Below are 18,998 nucleotides of genomic sequence, written 5' to 3'. Positions count from 1 at the left end.
AGCTTGGTGCTCTACTGACAGCAATGGAACAGTTCTTGGTTTGAGTCCTCAGGCAGGTGTAATTTTTAGGCATTTAAATGTTGCACCAGGCTGGTTGATAACATTGAGAAAAATATTCAGAAACACTGATGGCAAAAGCTAGCTCAGTTGTCTAGAAGCCCAGTACTCACCTGGATATGATGGAGATGTCTAGAAGTGAGGTACTTACTTGGCTGTGCTGGTGGAGCTTGTGACTTGAATCCCTCGGTGTGTTCTCTCTTAGTACCATGAATGTTGCACCAGACTAGTTTGTGACATTGAGAAAAGTACATGAGCTGGTCCAACAAGCCACCACCAGTGATGGTAGAATTGCAGGTTTCAATCTGCAGACAAGTATCATTTTAGTACTTAGGATATTGCACATACTTGGTGACATGTAGAAAAGTCTAACCTCCTAAAGATACTGTGCTGGGTCACTGGACTAGTACCCATGTGCTCTACTAGCAGAGATGTTGAAGGCCTGGTTTACGTTCCCCAAGACAGCATTCTGTTAGTACCTTGTATGTTGCTCCAGGCTGGTTGATGACATTGAGCATAATTTCTCCCCCCCCCTCCTATATTTAGCAAGAAAGGTGGCTCCTTAGACTTGTCTGCAGGTTCTTTGTTCACAGCTAATGGTGGAGTTTCTGGTTTGAGCCCCCAGATAGGCTTCTTTTAACTGTCTTGCCTGATGCATCAGGATGAATTATGACACTGAAGAAAAGTCATTTACATACTCTTCAAGTGGCTCAGAGGACTAGTACCCTGGTTCTCTGTTTGTAGATGATGATTGAGGTCTTAGTTCAAATCCACCAACAGCTGTAAGTTTTGAACCTTGAATTTTACACCTGGTTTGTTGAAGACATTGAGAAAAGTTTCACAAGTTCCTTATACCATGTTGGCTCAGATGACTAGTAGCCGGATGCTCTCCTGTCATTATGTGGCTGCGATCCTGGTTCAAATCCCCCTTTGTACATTGGTTGGTGCACCTGACTGATTCATAACATTGAGATGAGTCTCCCTACTTACCTGACGGATGATCTGTCTTTAGTCACATTGACGGCATAAGTTAGTGGGCAAGTAGTACACTGTGCTACTAGTAGACAGTAGTAGACAGACAGCAGAGAAAACAGTAATCTAGTGTTGAGTTAAAAGTGTAAGAAAGAGTAGTCTAGAATGAAGGTAAGAAAGTAGAGTAAATGTTTTCATAAACTGGCTGTTGTTCTTTTAGACACTACAACAGCCAAGTATATTAAAGAAAGCTGGACAAACAATTTAATACATCATCATGGAGAGAACCCAATAACCAGCCCCAGATCAGGCTAATGACTTAGGAAAGACCATCAAGCCTGTCTGGGGATTCAAACCGGGACCTCCAGCATCACAGTCAGCAACCCTGGCCACTAGTCCACTGAGCCAGTACATGATGTCAGCAGCAGTGAGACTTTTATCAATGTCATCAAGGGGTCTGGAGCAAAAACAAAGTAGCTTTAAAGGATACCAGGCTGGGGATTCGAACAAGGGACTCTATATAAACCATAAACTGATCACCTATGTACTAGCCCACCAAGCTAGAACATTTTTTGGAGATTGGCAGAGACTTGTCTCATACTAACAGAGATGTTAAGACCTGGTTTATGTTCCCCCAGACAATATTCTGATAGTACCTTGGATGTGCTCCAGGTTGGTTCATGACATTGAGCATAATCTCTCTGGGTACCTAGTAAGCCAGATGGCTCTTTACACCAGTGACCTGATTCTCTGTTCACAGCTGGTGGTGGAGTCTCTGGTTCAAGCCCCAAGACAGACTTCTTTTAACTACCTTGCCTGATATACCAGGATGAATACTGACACTGCAGAATTATTGTTTTTTTTTGCATAATCCTAAAATGGCTCAGAGGACTAGTACCCTGGTTCTCTGCTTGTAGAGCTGGTTGAGGTCTTAGTTCAAATCCACAAACAGCTGTAACTTTTGAACCTTGAATTTTACACCTGGTTTGTTGAAGACATTGAGAAAAGTTTCACAAGTTCCTTATACCATGTTGGCTCAGATGACTAGTAGCCGGATGCTCTCTTGTCATTACATGGCTGAGATCCTGGTTCAAATCCCCCTTTGTACATTGGTTGGTGCAACTGGCTGATTCATGACATTGAGATGAGTCTCCTTACTTACCTGATGGATGATCTGTCTTTAGTCACATTGGCAGCATAAGTTAGTGGGCAAGTAGTAAAGTGCTCGACAGACAGCAGAGAAAACAGTAATCTAGTGGAAAGAAAGTAAGAAAGTAAGAAAGTAAGAAAGTAAGAAAGTAAGAAAGTAAGAAAGTAAGAAAGAAAGAAAGAAAGAAAGAGTGTAGAGTGAAAGAAAATCTTTTCATACATTGACTGTTCTTTTAGAACAGCCAAGTATATTAAAGAATGCTGCACAAACAATTTAATACATCATCATGGAGAGAACCCAATAACCAGCCCCAGATCAGGCTAATGACTTAGGAAAGACCATCAAGCCTGTCTGGGGATTCAAACTGGGACCTCCAGAATCACAGTCAGCAACCCTGGCCACTAGTCCACTGAGCCAGTACATGATGTAAGCAGCAGTGAGACTTATATCAATGTCATCAAGGGGCCTGAAGCAAAAACAAAGCAGCTGTAAACATTACCAGGCTGGTGATTCGAACAGGGGAATCTATATAAACTGTAAACAGATCACCTATGTACTAGGCCACCAGGCTAATACATATGTGAGAGATATGTAGAGACTTTTCTCATGGACTTCATAAAGCCTGCTGCAACATGAAATGTGATAAAAGGAAGCCACTCGGAATTCAAAGCAGGGCCTGTACTATGACTGTCCATGGGCACCTCACTACTAGTCAGCTGGGCTCACTTATACTGTTCTCATTGTCTACAGCCTGCTGCAACATTCAATGTATGAAAATGAAACCAGACAGGGGATTCAAACCTGAGTCTCTTCTATCACTGCAAGTATAGAACATGGTTACTAGCCAGCTGAGCTATATCTTCCTTAGAGAGTCTGGCCCACATTTCAAACTCCCTTCAATCAGCTGCTGCAACATTCACACTAATAAAATTAAGTAAGACAGGGGATTCAAACTAGATCCTCCTCTATCAATACAAGTTTCAACCCCAGCTCCTAGCTTGGTGAGCCATTTCCACAAGGCAACAGACTTTTCTTGCTGTCTTCAACCAGTAACTTTGTATCAGGAATGGGCCATGTTTCTGAACTGCAAGTCCCAGCAAACTCAATAAACCTCTGTTTGACCATCAGTGGAGAGAGACAATAATTGAATTTTTTTTTTCTTCTGTGCCTGACGTTATATTCCACATATGTATTGGATGTATCCTGCAGTGTATTGTCTGTTAGAGCAGAGCGGGCCTAGACTTGTATTCATCAGCAGAGGCAGGTCCAGATAAAGGGTCACATGGGCCTGGGGCTGAAAATGATAAAGGTCCTATTGTGAGAAGTGCCGTCCCACCGGAGGTGTGGCCAGTGATGTGTGGGTGTGGCCAGCGGTGTGCGGGTGTGGCCAGCACCATGGAGGGCATAGCTTGCACTTCCCTCCAACCACCTATATCTCCTCCCGTCTTCCCTTATATACAGAGTGCACCACTAACTGGATCACACATCACGTATGTAACGTGAAGAGTGGAAATACGCCCCAGCTGTCCCTCATGTCGGGACAAGCTCCTGGCTGGTCAGGATAGTCCCATAAAATCAGGACTATCCTGATGGAATCGGAACTGTTGAGAGGTAAATGTACGTTATGTCATTGACCAATGAAGACTGTGACAGGATGGACCTCCTATGCCACCCTGTCTGTTGTGTTGCTGGGGACCGGCTGGGCTCGCCTTGCCACCATCCCCTTTCTTTATCTCAATTCCGCCCCTCTAAATGCTGTAGGAGGGGCTTTTGCTGCTGCCACCACTGGGCTCCTTCACCAGCACCTAGAACCGCGTCTTCTGGGTAACTCTCGCTGCTAAGGTACCCCCATGCTGGGCACCTGCGCGGGTACCCCTGACCTCTTGCCTTTAGATCTGGGTTGCTGTGGATGAATCTCCCTGGCCTATCACACTCTGCCAGAGCTGCAGGGTAGCGGGCAAAGCGTTGGTACTGGGTGCAGGGTACCAACATCAGAACAGCCGGATAACAGATTAGATTTGGGTCTAATCTGCAGGTCAAATGACTTACAGCAGGTAAGTAAGTGTCAAAGCAGGTTCCTTAAGCAGCGATGTTTATTAGCTCAGGACAGTTACACACTAGTTTGAGGTACTAGTGATATCCAGAAAGTACAGATGGTATGATAGTGATAGATGGCCAGTGTGCTTTTTATACAGATTTACACAGATACTGGAGGTAATCCAGCCTCCTGCCCCTCTAACCAATCCAGGTGCTTCATGCAGCCTGCACATAAATCGGCCTGGAGGGGTTTAACACCTTTTTACATTGCTGCTAGCGGCCCCACAACGTCTGAGGTTTTATATTGAATGTTTACCATCAGGATATAACATTTCTATAGTGCTTTGAATGCAATTTAACTTGCAACATTCACATTCATCTGTGATCACTTTATTAGGGAGTCTACCAGCAAGTATAATTACCTCCTCCTGTCTTTCAGACTCAACAGACGTTTTGGTCACTGAGCGATGAAAGGTCTAATTAACATGAGATTACCTGTCTCCAAACAGTTGCAAACATGACATACTGTCTCAGAAGTCCATATATTTCCATACAAAACACATAACAATATAAAAAGATAAAGTACACTTGCAATGATGTGCAGAGGTGCACTGCACTCCTAATTACAATAAATATCTCCAATAAGCTATTTTTATTTCTACGTGATTCAGCCACAAATGCAAAAATACAAAACAATGGTTGACTAATTGTATTTATATAGTGCATTACAAGAAACATACATGAAAAATGGTAATTTCCAGGCTTTTAACATTGAACAAAACACTGGGTGCTGAAAATTTAAGAAAATTAAATAAATAAATAAAACTTGAATCTATGTAAATAGATAGATAGATAGAGTCTATTGTATGTATCTATATTGATCCTAATATATAAGCACTCAATGTCTACTTTATTAGGTATAACTGAACACCTGCTAGTTAATGCAAATACCTAATTAGCCAGTCATGTGGCAGAAACTCCCAGTCCCATAATGGACTACCTTGGTCTTGGTCAGTGAGCCATCTGCATTTTTTTTCCTTTAAAATGTTCCTAATATGCTGCTGAGTTGAGTCTTGCCCCAGCCCTCCCCTGGCAGACTTGGTCAAAAATTTAAATTGTAGTTCAGACCAAACACCAGAATGGAGTAGAAGTGTGATCTAAGTGACTTTTACTACGAATGATTGTTGGTACCGTACGGTTTGTTTCAGTACCTCAGAAACTGCTGATCTCTTGGGATTTGTACACACAACAGTCTGTAGAATTTACAGAGAACGGTGCTCAAAACCGGAGCGGAAATTCTGTGGGTGTAAACGCCTTGTTAATGAGACACGTCAGAAGAGAATGTCCAGCCAGGTTCCAGCTGATAGGAAGGTGACAGTAACTCAACTAACCATGGGTGGTATGCAGAAGAGCATCTCTGAATGGCCAGCCTTGAAGTGGATGTGCTGCAGCAGCAGAAGACCACACACCCTTGTGACCGCCACACAATACACAGCACTCTTGTGATCGCCACACAATACACACCAACTTTGTGACCGCCACACAATATACACCAACCTTGTGATCGCCACACAATACACAGCACCCTTGTGACCGCCACACAATACAGAAGGCAAACTTGTGACCGTCACACAATATAGAGGGCAACCTTGTGACCACCACCCAATACAGAGAACAAAATATGATTTTTATTGATACAAACAAACTGTGCAGTTAATGTGTGAGAATGTGATTATCAGCTGTTGGTCATTTTCATACCTTCTAACACCTCAAATGGCCAAAGAAGAATGTATAAGATTTGATATATATAACTATTCTTTCATCTTACATCTGAGCAGACTTCAAAATACAAATAGTCAAACACAGTTACCTGTCAGTGGCACCAGGGTATAATCTTCATTGAAAAAGATGTTGCTGGGTGAATTTCCTCAGGGCATCGTGAGTGTTAGTAAGAGGTATGGGTTTATATAGTACTCCTAATTTATTTGTTTCCACAGCTATCTTTCTAATCTCCATTGAGTATATTGATACATGGTTTAGAGATGTCTATTAATAGGTATTACTTGACATAATTACAGGATCAACTACATCATAACACTCTTCCTGATTGGCACTCCATCATTTATTAAAATCCTCAAAATGGGCAATTGAGCGCTTACTTTATTACTAATCACTCCCAGCAACGTGATTGGTGAGTGGCTGGTGCTACCCACCAATCAAAGCGCTGGGAGTGGTCTAGTGGTTAAGACAGTTTTCCAGCCTCCCCCATAAGGAAGAGTCACTCACAGGGGTGCAGAATGGTCCCATTAGCTGCTCAGCCAATCACAAGTGTTTTCCCACGCTGGTTGTTTGTGATTGGCTAGCGGCTAAGGGAAGTCCCAATAACTCCAGGTAACAATCGCTCAGTGTCCGGGCTCTTATCAAACAATCTAGCGTTGGATTTTATGGTTTTGTATTTTTTCTCTTCCACTTTAGAGAAGAATTTCCCATTGGATTACGACAAACAATAAATAATATTTTATTTTATTTTAAAGTGGTGAACAAGGGGTTTCAGGGAGTTTTTTGTTTCAATTAAAATGTATTTAAAATATGTGTCTGTGTGTCTTTTGTACTGCTTTCTATCATGTGTAGGGTCTTCCGATCCCTGTCCATTATACTGGAATTACAGCTATTGTGGAATTACATGTTTTAGCATGCACTGGCAGCCATTGAGTGTAAGGGCATGCCCTTCCTGCCAATGGCTGCCAGTGTGTTCTGGAACATCTAATTTCACAGTAGCTGGTAATAGTTTAGGTAAGAACAGCTGGGCACTCAGCGGCTAAGTTCCTCACAAAACTGAAAGTTTTCCAACTTTACTGTTCGCCAAACCCCTCGCTTATTGCATGAGATCCACCAAGCCGACACGTCCTTTAAATCGGTGGATAATAATTGGGCTGTCACATACAGACTGTGCTTAGCCCAAATCCAACACTGATCATTAGTAATAGTAGTATTACTAATATTATATATTGGCTATATAGCTATTGATAATGGTATTACTAATCATCTGATATATTGATAATCCTACTAATATATATTAAGGATGAGTGGACTCGGATTCCTGGAATCCGAGCCCCCCCGAACAGTGCGGATCAGAGTCAGATCTGAGCACTGTCCGGGTATTCCCGCCGATTCCGAAACTTAAAACGAGGCTCTGAGTCATAATCCCGCTGTCGGATCTCGAGATACTTGGAACCTTTAAATTCCCCGCTTGCCGCCGCCATCTTCACTCGGGCATTGATCAGGGAAGAGGTAGGGTGTGTTAGGTGGTCCTCTGTCCTGCTATTTCTCATGCTGTGCTGTGCTGTGCTGTGCTCTGTCCTGCTGAGTCCAGTGGTGCATCAGTCCTGTGCTCTGTCCTGCTGAGTCCAGTGGTGCATCAGTCCAGTGCTCTGTCCTTGCTGAATCCAGTGGTGCATCAGTCCAGTGCTCTGTCCTTGCTGAGTCCAGTGGTGCATCAGTCCAGTACTCTGTCCTTGCTGAGTCCAGTGGTGCATCAGTCCAGTGCTCTGACCCCTGCTGAGTCCAGTGGTGCATCAGTCCAGTGCTCTGTCCTTGCTGAGTCCAGTGGTGCATCAGTCCAGTGTTCTGTCCTTGCTGAGTCCAGTGGTGCATCAGTCCTGTGCTCTGTCCTTGCTGAGTCCAGTGGTGCATCAGTCCAGTGCTCTGTCCTTGCTGAGTCCAGTGGTGCATCAGTCCAGTGCTCTGTCCTTGCTGAGTCCAGTGGTGCATCAGTCCAGTGCTCTGTCCTTGCTGAGTCCAGTGGTGCATCAGTCCAGTGCTCTGTCCTTGCTGAGTCCAGTGGTGCATCAGTCCAGTGCTCTGTCCTTGCTGAGTCCAGTGGTGCATCAGTCCAGTGCTCTGTCCTGCTGAGTCCAGTGGTGCATCAGTCCAGTGCTCTGTCCTTGCTGAGTCCAGTGGTGCATCAGTCCAGTGCTCTGTCCTTGCTGAGTCCAGTGGTGCATCAGTCCAGTGCTCTGTCCTTGCTGAGTCCAGTGGTGCATCAGTCCAGTGCTCTGTCCTTGCTGAGTCCAGTGGTGCATCAGTCCAGTGCTCTGTTCTTGCTGAGTCCAGTGGTGCATCAGTCCTGTGCTCTGTCCTTGCTGAGTCCAGTGGTGCATCAGTCCAGTGCTCTGTCCTTGCTGAGTCCAGTGGTGCATCAGTCCAGTGCTCTGTTCTTGCTGAGTCCAGTGGTGCATCAGTCCTGTGCTCTGTCCTTGCTGAGTCCAGTGGTGCATCAGTCCAGTGCTCTGTCCTTGCTGAGTCCAGTGGTGCATCAGTCCAGTGCTCTGTCCTGCTGAGTCAAGTGGTGCATCAGTCCAGTGCTCTGTCCTTGCTGAGTCCAGTGGTGCATCAGTCCAGTGCTCTGTCCTTGCTGAGTCCAGTGGTGCATCAGTCCAGTGCTCTGTCCTTGCTGAGTCCAGTGGTGCATCAGTCCAGTGCTCTGTCCTTGCTGAGTCCAGTGGTGCATCAGTCCAGTGCTCTGTCCTGCTGAGTCCAGTGGTGCATCAGTCCAGTGCTCTGTCCTTGCTGAGTCCAGTGGTGCATCAGTCCAGTGCTCTGTCCTTGCTGAGTCCAGTGGTGCATCAGTCCAGTGCTCTGTCCTTGCTAAGTCCAGTGGTGCATCAGTCCAGTGCTCTGTCCTTGCTGAGTCCAGTGGTGCATCAGTCCAGTGCTCTGTCCTTGCTGAGTCCAGTGGTGCATCAGTCCAGTGCTCTGTCCTTGCTGAGTCCAGTGGTGCATCAGTCCAGTGCTCTGTCCTTGCTGAGTCCAGTGGTGCATCAGTCCAGTGCTCTGTCCTTGCTGAGTCCAGTGGTGCATCAGTCCTGTGCTCTGTCCTTGCTGAGTCCAGTGGTGCATCAGTCCAGTGCTCTGTCCTTGCTGAGTCCAGTGGTGCATCAGTCCAGTGCTCTGTCCTTGCTGAGTCCAGTGGTGCATCAGTCCAGTGCTCTGTCCTTGCTGAGTCCAGTGGTGCATCAGTCCTGTGCTCTGTCCTTGCTGAGTCCAGTGGTGCATCAGTCCAGTGCTCTGTCCTTGCTGAGTCCAGTGGTGCATCAGTCCAGTGCTCTGTCCTTGTTGAGTCCAGTGGTGCATCAGTCCAGAAACTGAGGGAAATAATCTCTCAGTGGCTTAACCCACTTAGACTCTCCTGGGGATTTGTGGTGTCAGACAACGCCAGTAACATTGTGCGGGCATTACATATGTGCAATTTCCTTTGTGGCTCCATTATCCCAATTAAAAGGATTTTTACCTGTTGGTGTAATGATGTTATAAACACTACACTTGAAAGCTTGAGCCTTTAAATGAAAAAGTCACTCTTCATTGCACGAAGATTTGCAACAGGGACAGTTTTTTTGTTCACAAAGTCAACAAATAACACTTCGACGCTGTCTGTCTTTGACATACTTGATGGGATCTCAATGATGAATGCTCTGTACCATGGTCGTCAAAAACAAGAGATAGTGACGCGCTCGAACTACACCCTCTATATGCTGCAGAGGATGTAGGAGCAGCCATATGTGCAGTGGAATTCAGACCAGTTGAGGGTTTTATATTGTGGCCCCGGTACCAAATTGGGTACCGGGGCCACTCCACTACGCAGTCCACATAGATGCGTATCAGATATTAAACTACGTTCACTGTTGCTGCTGTACCAAAAAATCAAATATTGTACCTAAAATCAATATTGTGAGGTGTGAGGTGTTCCGAATAGACTGGAAATTAGTGGAAATGATTGTTATTGAATGTTATTGAGGTTAATAATAGCGTAGGAGGGAAAAATAAACAAAAAACTTGATTTTAACCCTTTTTATGCTTTTTTAAAAATAAATCAGAACCCAAAACCCTAAATCAGAACCAAAACCTTTCGTCAGGTGTTTTGGCAAAACAAATCAGAACCCAAAACCTCAAGCTAATCAGAACCCAAAACACTAAAAGTGGCCAGTGCACACCCTTAATATATATATACATATAAACTGTATATATTCCATACATTAGACAGACTTCTTACCTACACCGAGAGACGTTGCGATGCTGCCGTTACAGTCACATTGTAGGGAGTCTGTAGATTTTTTGGGTACAATACATTGTTTCCCACTGATCCCAATGGTACAGGCTGGAAGAGAACGGGCATACAATAACTTACACTGGTACTTAAAAATAAATCTATTTATTGCTGATAATAGTCCACAGAATAAAGTCAACATGAATAATGTTTCACAAACTGTCCGTATCGTAGTTAAATCGACAGATTAAACCCTCCGGGCTTCAGTTACAGAACTGTGTGCTGTATCCAATGGTCATTAAAGGGTGGGGTGGAGTTAAAATGAGTGAGAATGTGGGAGGGGCACTGACAACCTCGTGGCCTACAGAGAAATGTCATCCACCAAGGACTGCTTAATTATTGGCGGCTGATAATGCTGCCAATAATAGGAATATTATATATTAGGAATCACATCTAGCGTATGAAACAAGAGAAGTAGTACTGTGCAGTTATCCCTATGTACAATATAAGGACAGATATTAAGAATCACATTTACGTATGAAACAAGAGAAGTAGTACTGTGCAGTTATCCCTATGTACAGTATAAGGACAGATATTAAGAATCACATCTAGGGTATGAAACAAGAGAAGTAGTACTGTGCAGTTATCCCTATGTACAGTATAAGGACAGATATTAAGAATCACATCTAGGGTATGAAACAAGAGAAGTAGTACTGTGCAGTTATCCCTATGTACAGTATAAGGACAGATATTAAGAATCACATCTAGGGTATGAAACAAGAGAAGTAGTACTGTGCAGTTATCCCTATGTACAGTATAAGGACAGATATTAAGAATCACATCTAGGGTATGAAACAAGAGAAGTAGTACTGTGCAGTTATCCCTATGTACAGTATAAGAGCAGATATTAAGAATCACATCTAGGGTATGAAACAAGAGAAGTAGTACTGTGCAGTTATCCCTATGTACAGTATAAGGACAGATATTAAGAATCACATCTAGGGTATGAAACAAGAGAAGTAGTACTGTGCAGTTATCCCTATGTACAGTATAAGAGCAGATATTAAGAATCACATCTAGGGTATGAAACAAGAGAAGTAGTACTGTGCAGTTATCCCTATGTACAGTATAAGAGCAGATTGTGGTACAATATTTTGCTCAGTTAGAATCTCTATTATTTTATCATTTATTGGTCTTTTCTATTAGGTAACATAAATGTTCTGTATCACACACAAATATTTGCTGTTCCGTCTTTCGTTTGGGCATTCCTCTTACCCCTACGGATGTAGGCCGTGGTCCCCGCTCTGGTCACCATGGCAGATCCGCTGGTCACCAAGTAAAACTTCGTCCCGTCCTGTATAATCCCGTAACACCAGCTACGGCGGTGATGACACGTCTCTTTGGCGCTGCTCAGGGTCTCCTCCACAGGAAACATGGAGGATAGATCTCCGGGGAGACCTTGGCGTGGAGCCGCCACGAACCAGTCTGTGTCTGGGGACAGAAGAAACGTCATCGTCTCACTGCAGCGTTGTGATCTCGTTACACGTTATAGGTGGAATTCAATTGGCCATGTAACTTTCGACAATAACGCGGTCAGCGCACTATTACCGATATTACAGTAAAATTACGCATTATTATCGTTAATACGGCAATCTTTAACGTTGGTTTTTGTTAGCACCTCAGGGAGCCGCGGGTAGAAATCAGGGTTAAAATTACAGTATCAACAGTAATACAATTAACGCAGCGTTGAGCGCGGCCGAATTGAATTCCCCCCTATGTGTTATGTACGTCCATGAGACAGGATGACAGGACCTCGGCTTATAAACCCTCCATGCCAAATCGTGTCATGCAGGCCCACATCTCGCCCACTCTACTAGCAGGAGGAATGCCTTGCGCTCCCGGGAATCCGGGAGACCTACCTAGAATTCGGGAGTGTCCCAGACATTCAGTGATTAGCGTCTGTTCCACATGGCGGTCTACAGCAGGTCTGGACAACACGTCTCTCTCCAGGTGTTGTGAGACTACAAGCCCCCAACATGCCCTGCCAGCCATCAGCAATTGGCAGGGTCGGATACCTCCGACCTTAGTCAGATACCGCCCGGCACAAACTCACTGCGGCAGATCCAACGTTTACAGATTCCGCCACGTTTACAGAATATGGCGCACATTCACTGGAGCCGAATCCCGCAGTGAAATCCGCAATGTTTCCCGAGCAGCGACGCCCTCACCTTCACGGCACTTGCATATAAATGGCCTCTTATCGTCGCAGTTGCTGTCTGTTAACATCTTCGATTGTGTGTTAATCAGCGCACAGTCCTTCAGGCCTCCGTCCGCCATGTCGTCTTTCAGAGACCTGCACAAATGTTTATAAATATATAACCCTCTCTGTCACAATATATATAATGCAGACTGAGTATAGTAAGGGCATGTTGCTTAATTGAGAACTAAGGCAAACCCGCATGGAGACGAAGATACTCCTGTCAGTAGCCGCTTCACTGACGGGTGTCTTAGGGCTGGTGCTAATACTCTCTTATGATGATGATGAGGACAGTATTGCTTCTGATTGGCTGATTGCGGAATCACCTCTGAAGCTGATTGGATCTTTCTACATTGATTGTGGCTATATTGTGTGATTTTATGGCATACTTTAGAACACATTTTTTGCTACTTTCATGCGTACATAGAATTTGACGGCAGATAAGAACCGCTTGGCCCATCTAGTCTGCCCGTATCCTAATCTATGGTGACCTCAAACTCTATTTGATCCTTAGATCTTTGTAAGGATATCCTTATGTCTATCCCAAGTATGTTTAAATTGCTGTACTGTATTACCCTCTACCACCTCTGATGGAGGCTATTCCACTTATCCACTTCCCTTTCTGTGAAGTCATTATTCCTCACATTTCCTCTGAACCTACTTCCCCCCAGTGTCAGTACATGTCCTCGTGTTCTAATACTTCTCCCCCCCCCAGTGTCAGTACATGTCCTCGTGTTCTAATACTTCTTTTCCCCCCAGTGTCAGTACATGTCCTCGTGTTCTAATACTTCTCTTCCCCCCAGTGTCAGTACATGTCCTCGTGTTCTAATACTTCTCTTCCCCCCAGTGTCAGTACATGTCCTCGTGTTCTAATACTTCTCTTCCCCCCAGTGTCAGTACATGTCCTTGTGTTCTAATACTTCTCTTCCCCCCAGTGTCAGTACATGTCCTCGTGTTCTAATACTTCTCTTCCCCCGAGTGTCAGTACATGTCCTCGTGTTCTAATACTTCTCTTCCCCCCAGTGTCAGTACATGTCCTCGTGTTCTAATACTTCTCTTCCCCCCAGTGTCAGTACATGTCCTCGTGTTCTAATACTTCTCTTCCCCCCAGTGTCAGTACATGTCCTCGTGTTCTAATACTTCTCTTCCCCCCAGTGTCAGTACATGTCCTCGTGTTCTAATACTTCTCTTCCCCCCAGTGTCAGTACATGTCCTCGTGTTCTAATACTTCTCTTCCCCCCAGTGTCAGTACATGTCCTCGTGTTCTAATACTTCTCTTCCCCCCCAGTGTCAGTACATGTCCTCGTGTTCTAATACTTCTCTTCCCCCCAGTGTCAGTACATGTCCTCGTGTTCTAATACTTCTCTTCCCCCCAGTGTCAGTACATGTCCTCGTGTTCTAATACTTCTCTTCCCCCCAGTGTCAGTACATGTCCTCGTGTTCTAATACTTCTCTTCCCCCCAGTGTCAGTACATGTCCTCGTGTTCTAATACTTCTCTTCCCCCAGTGTCAGTACATGTCCTCGTGTTCTAATACTTCTCTTCCCCCCAGTGTCAGTACATGTCCTCGTGTTCTAATACTTCTCTTCCCCCCAGTGTCAGTGCATGTCCTCGTGTTCTAATACTTCTCTTCCCCCCAGTGTCAGTACATGTCCTCGTGTTCTAATACTTCTCTTCCCCCCAGTGTCAGTACATGTCCTTGTGTTCTAATACTTCTCTTCCCCCCAGTGTCAGTACATGTCCTCGTGTTCTAATACTTCTCTTCCCCCCAGTGTCAGTACATGTCCTCGTGTTCTAATACTTCTCTTCCCCCCAGTGTCAGTACATGTCCTCGTGTTCTAATACTTCTCTTCCCTCCAGTGTCAGTACATGTCCTCGTGTTCTAATACTTCTCTTCCCCCCAGTGTCAGTACATGTCCTCGTGTTCTAATACTTCTCTTCCCCCCAGTGTCAGTACATGTCCTCGTGTTCTAATACTTCTCTTCCCCCCAGAGTCAGTGCATGTCCTCGTGTTCTAATACTTCTCTTCCCCCCAGTGTCAGTACATGTCCTCGTGTTCTAATACTTCTCTTCCCCCCAGTGTCAGTACATGTCCTCGTGTTCTAATACTTCTCTTCCCCCCAGTGTCAGTACATGTCCTCGTGTTCTAATACTTCTCTTCCCCCCAGTGTCAGTACATGTCCTCGTGTTCTAATACTTCTCTTCCCCCAGTGTCAGTACATGTCCTCGTGTTCTAATACTTCTCTTCCCCCCAGTGTCAGTACATGTCCTCGTGTTCTAATACTTCTCTTCCCCCCAGTGTCAGTGCATGTCCTCGTGTTCTAATACTTCTCTTCCCCCCAGTGTCAGTACATGTCCTCGTGTTCTAATACTTCTCTTCCCTCCAGTGTCAGTGCATGTCCTCGTGTTCTAATACTTCTCTTCCCCCCAGTGTCAGTACATGTCCTCGTGTTCTAATACTTCTCTTCCCTCCAGTGTCAGTACATGTCCTCGTGTTCTAATACTTCTCTTCCCCCCAGTGTCAGTACATGTCCTCGTGTTCTAATACTTCTCTTCCCCCCAGTGTCAGTACATGTCCTCGTGTTCTAATACTTCTCTTCCCCCCAGTGTCAGTGCATGTCCTCGTGTTCTAATACTTCTCTTCCCCCCAGTGTCAGTACATGTCCTCGTGTTCTAATACTTCTCTTCCCTCCAGTGTCAGTACATGTCCTCGTGTTCTAATACTTCTCTTCCCCCCAGTGTCAGTACATGTCCTCGTGTTCTAATACTTCTCTTCCCCCCAGAGTCAGTGCATGTCCTCGTGTTCTAATACTTCTCTTCCCCCCAGTGTCAGTACATGTCCTCGTGTTCTAATACTTCTCTTCCCCCCCAGTGTCAGTACATGTCCTCGTGTTCTAATACTTCTCTTCCTTTGTAGAATGTTTCCCTCCTGCACCTTGTTATAACCTCTGATATATTGATATATATGAAAGTTTCTATCATGTCCCCCCGTTCCCTTCTCTGCTCCAAACTATACATAATAAGATCTTTTAGTCTTTCCGGGTAAGTTTTGTGCTGTAGACCATGCACCATGTTAGTTGCCCTTCTTTGTACAGTCTGTAATGTATTATATCCTTCTGGAGATACGGCCTCCAGAACTGAACACAGTATCTAGATGAGGCCGTACCAATGACCTATACAGTGGTATTATTACTTCTTTCTTTCTGCTACTGATTCCTCTCCCTATGTAACCAAGCATCTGACTTACCTTCCTCATTGCTTTGTTACATTACTTACCTGCCTTGGGTGTAATTGCGCTATTTTGATTTGTATTTTTTTAGAGCGTACTATTTGAACACTTCCGAGTCGTCAGATCTTTATTTAGTTCTCGATCTACTCACTTAGAAACCTCGACACTTATAGGATCTCCCGTCGTCCATACAAACACGGACTCCACATTCTGATCGTTAAGACCAGTCCAAAACGACCCTTTAAAAATCACGGAGATGGCATTCTGGGGAAAGAAAAGATTCACAAGTATCAGTAACGCGGTGGACAATAGCGCGGTTATTGGATATGAATGTTTGAGCGTCCACCTTTTCATCCGGGGATTCGATGTACAGGAGATCAGTGTCCGTATAACTTTTACAGATCAGACCAGCCTCTGCCCAGTTGACCAACATAGACGGATCCTGAAAATAACAACTTCCCCTCCAGTGCTGCCACCTGGGATCAGCGGGGCAACGGGCCAGCAAGCCTGACGGAGAACAAACAAACAAAGGACATCCTTAGTGCCCAGCGTTACAGGGTCAAGAATCGCCAACCAACCAACAGAGTAGCCGCAAGTCCCAGATGTCTGTAGAAGAGGCGACTCAGTGGTTAAGTGCACTTACCGTACTCTAACACCATGATTGATAAGACTTTAGCGTTCAAAGCCACTATCAGCTCTTAGGAACCTTGGATAAGACACTTTCCAGTTATCTGTGTTACTGATTTCTAAAAATATGATTATAAGCTCGACTGAGATCATACCTTTCTCCTGAAACCTTGCTGAGTTAAATAATTTAAAGGGACACATTGATCAAACATAAAAAACAAATTTATCTTGTAGGATTTCATGCAACACTGAATATTGCTGTGCTATATCCACATGTGCATTTGTGTGTTTATCGATGAATTCACCGTATAGATCTGTACAAGTGATAACTGATAAACCTTGGTTATTTCTTCAACCACTTTTGCAATCTGGGTTCCTGGAGCAAGTTCAAGGTTCAGGGCTGGTGTGAAACAATTATAATACGACTGAGGGCCTTTAATGAACAATTATATAATATATAATATTATAATATAATCATCCTCTGACTGTTGTGTTACAGTATATAGCAAAGGCAGGCAACGTATGGCTCTCCAGCTGTTGTGGTACTACAAGTTCCAGCATGCTCTGTCAACCGGTTGCACAATAGCTACAGAGCTATAGGCTGCCTAACGCTGTCACATTGTATCTGACACACTAGGTGGCAGCCGTAGAACTCGGAGGTCGTTACTCTGGTTGTCCTCATTCGTGGACCACAAATATCCACCTACCTTCTATTCCCTCACATATGAAGAGAGAGGAGGACTGACAGGCTGTAGATCTTTCCTCCCCTCCAGCAGTGAGGACCGGGCAGCTCGTGGACGTTACAGATCCACTTCCCAGCAGCCTAACAGATAATAGAGAGGTCATTAATGATCACAACGTTGTACTTTTAAAAATTTATTTTAGTTTTACTGCATAGACAACCACACAGCCATGTTGTGGGCGGGACCAGTAGGCAGCCAATGATCTTGGGACAGACTGGTGACATCACTGAGGCACTGACAGGCTAATATTCATGAGGCCCTGGATTCTAGTGAACGGATAGGCTGCTTTCTCATGAATATTAGTTATATGGACGGCGATCCCAATTTAAAAGAATTTTCCATCGACCTTAAATCTGCTGTGTATATGCAATACGACAGCATTCAGGGCACAGACCTTAACTTAGCTCTTTATTGACTTGGATACAAATTATTAATAATAATAATAATAATAATAATAATAATAATTATAATAATAATAATTGTGAATATTTTCTTACCAATATGTTGTTTTTTTGTCTACGGGGCCCTTTGCCATCAGCTGAATGGCGGACAGAGCCCAATTCTGAAATGAAGATAAGAGACACTTAACGGAGCGAACGCTTCACTGGGAAACAATTCGTTTTTTGCTCACAAACACGGCGTCTTCAGAGACCCTCAATAAAGTTCTCTTTGAAAGTGGGGACTGCTTACATTCATATTTAAATTGTAAAACAGAGCCAAAGGGTATATTAAGAAGGTGTAAATCTTATCCTATATCAAACCAGTGGTTAGATACACTCTCTAGTACAGTGTATCTAACAAGTAGCTTATGGTTCCGATTCTTTATGTGTGTATTCCTCTGTCTACGCCCAGCCCTCACTGTTATCTAAATGACTTGGAGGTTTGAACAGAGTAGCACGGAAAGTAATTTGCGCTACTCAGTACAAACCTGGTGATGTCGGGGTTTCCTTCAGACGGTGGGGGACGGGGGTGAGTAGAGGACGTCATACACACCGAGAATCTGATCCAGAAGGTACCCTTTAGATACACTATGTGAGAGAGTGTATCTAACCAATAGATAGAGCATAATGGTTATAAATGCATGCCAGGATTAACAGAATGCGTAAGGGTATTTTATAGACCGCCATGATGAATGGAATATGTCCAGAATGTTTCCTCATCCAACCGCCGCCTCCTGATTGGTTCTAGCTTCCTTCAGCAGCGTCTCCCTCACTACACTTCCCGTATAGGAATACAGACGTGATACACACGTGTTACGTGACCCATCTACCTTTTCCTCTGTGTCGTCAATATTCATGAGCTTTGTTTCTCGGAACCTCTCACAGAAGAGCGAGGAGTCCTGATGGGATCTGGCGCTTGTTGTCTCTATGTAATAACAATGTTCTTTCCAGACACGCCAGGAAGCACCAGGACACATGACACTGGTCAGGGCTGGAACCAGAACATACAACATACTGAGGAGGAAAGGGATCTAGGAGTCACTATTTCAGGTGACATAAAGGCAGGTAAGTGATGTAACAAAGCAATGAGGAAGGTAAGTCAGATGCTTGGTTACATAGGGAGAGGAATCAGTAGCAGAAAGAAGTAATAATACCACTGTATAGGTCATTGGTACGGCCTCATCTAGATACTGTGTTCAGTTCTGGAGGCCGTATCTCCAGAAGGATATAAATACATTACAGACTGTACAAAGAAGGACAACTAACATGGTGCATGGTCTACAGCACAAAACTTACCCGGAAAGACTAAAAGATCTTATTATGTATAGTTTGGAGCAGAGAAGGGAATGGGGGACATGATAGAAACTTTCATATATATCAAAGGTTATAACAAGGTGCAGGAGGGAAACATTCTACAAAGGAAGAGAAGTATTAGAACACGAGG

General features: G+C 44.4%; 1 protein-coding gene across 1 annotated transcript in view; it reads right to left on the bottom strand.

The window, feature by feature from the left end:
• LOC142101885 (uncharacterized) overlaps positions 1-18,998 on the bottom strand; it is a 61,246-nt gene that overhangs the window by 5,378 nt on the left and 36,870 nt on the right. The window contains exons 30-37 of the mRNA XM_075186314.1: positions 18,385-18,545; positions 17,612-17,676; positions 17,079-17,194; positions 16,091-16,251; positions 15,896-16,008; positions 12,488-12,612; positions 11,535-11,750; positions 10,266-10,370 (exon numbers count right to left, since the gene is read on the bottom strand). Coding sequence (XP_075042415.1) covers positions 10,266-10,370; positions 11,535-11,750; positions 12,488-12,612; positions 15,896-16,008; positions 16,091-16,251; positions 17,079-17,194; positions 17,612-17,676; positions 18,385-18,545 — 1,062 coding nt within the window. The remainder of the gene's footprint in view (positions 1-10,265; positions 10,371-11,534; positions 11,751-12,487; positions 12,613-15,895; positions 16,009-16,090; positions 16,252-17,078; positions 17,195-17,611; positions 17,677-18,384; positions 18,546-18,998) is intronic.

The sequence above is a fragment of the Mixophyes fleayi genome, chromosome 9 (assembly GCF_038048845.1).
Source record: "Mixophyes fleayi isolate aMixFle1 chromosome 9, aMixFle1.hap1, whole genome shotgun sequence".
In the NCBI taxonomy this organism is placed as follows: Eukaryota; Metazoa; Chordata; class Amphibia; order Anura; family Limnodynastidae; genus Mixophyes; species Mixophyes fleayi.
This window is presented reverse-complemented; position numbering and strand designations above follow the sequence as displayed.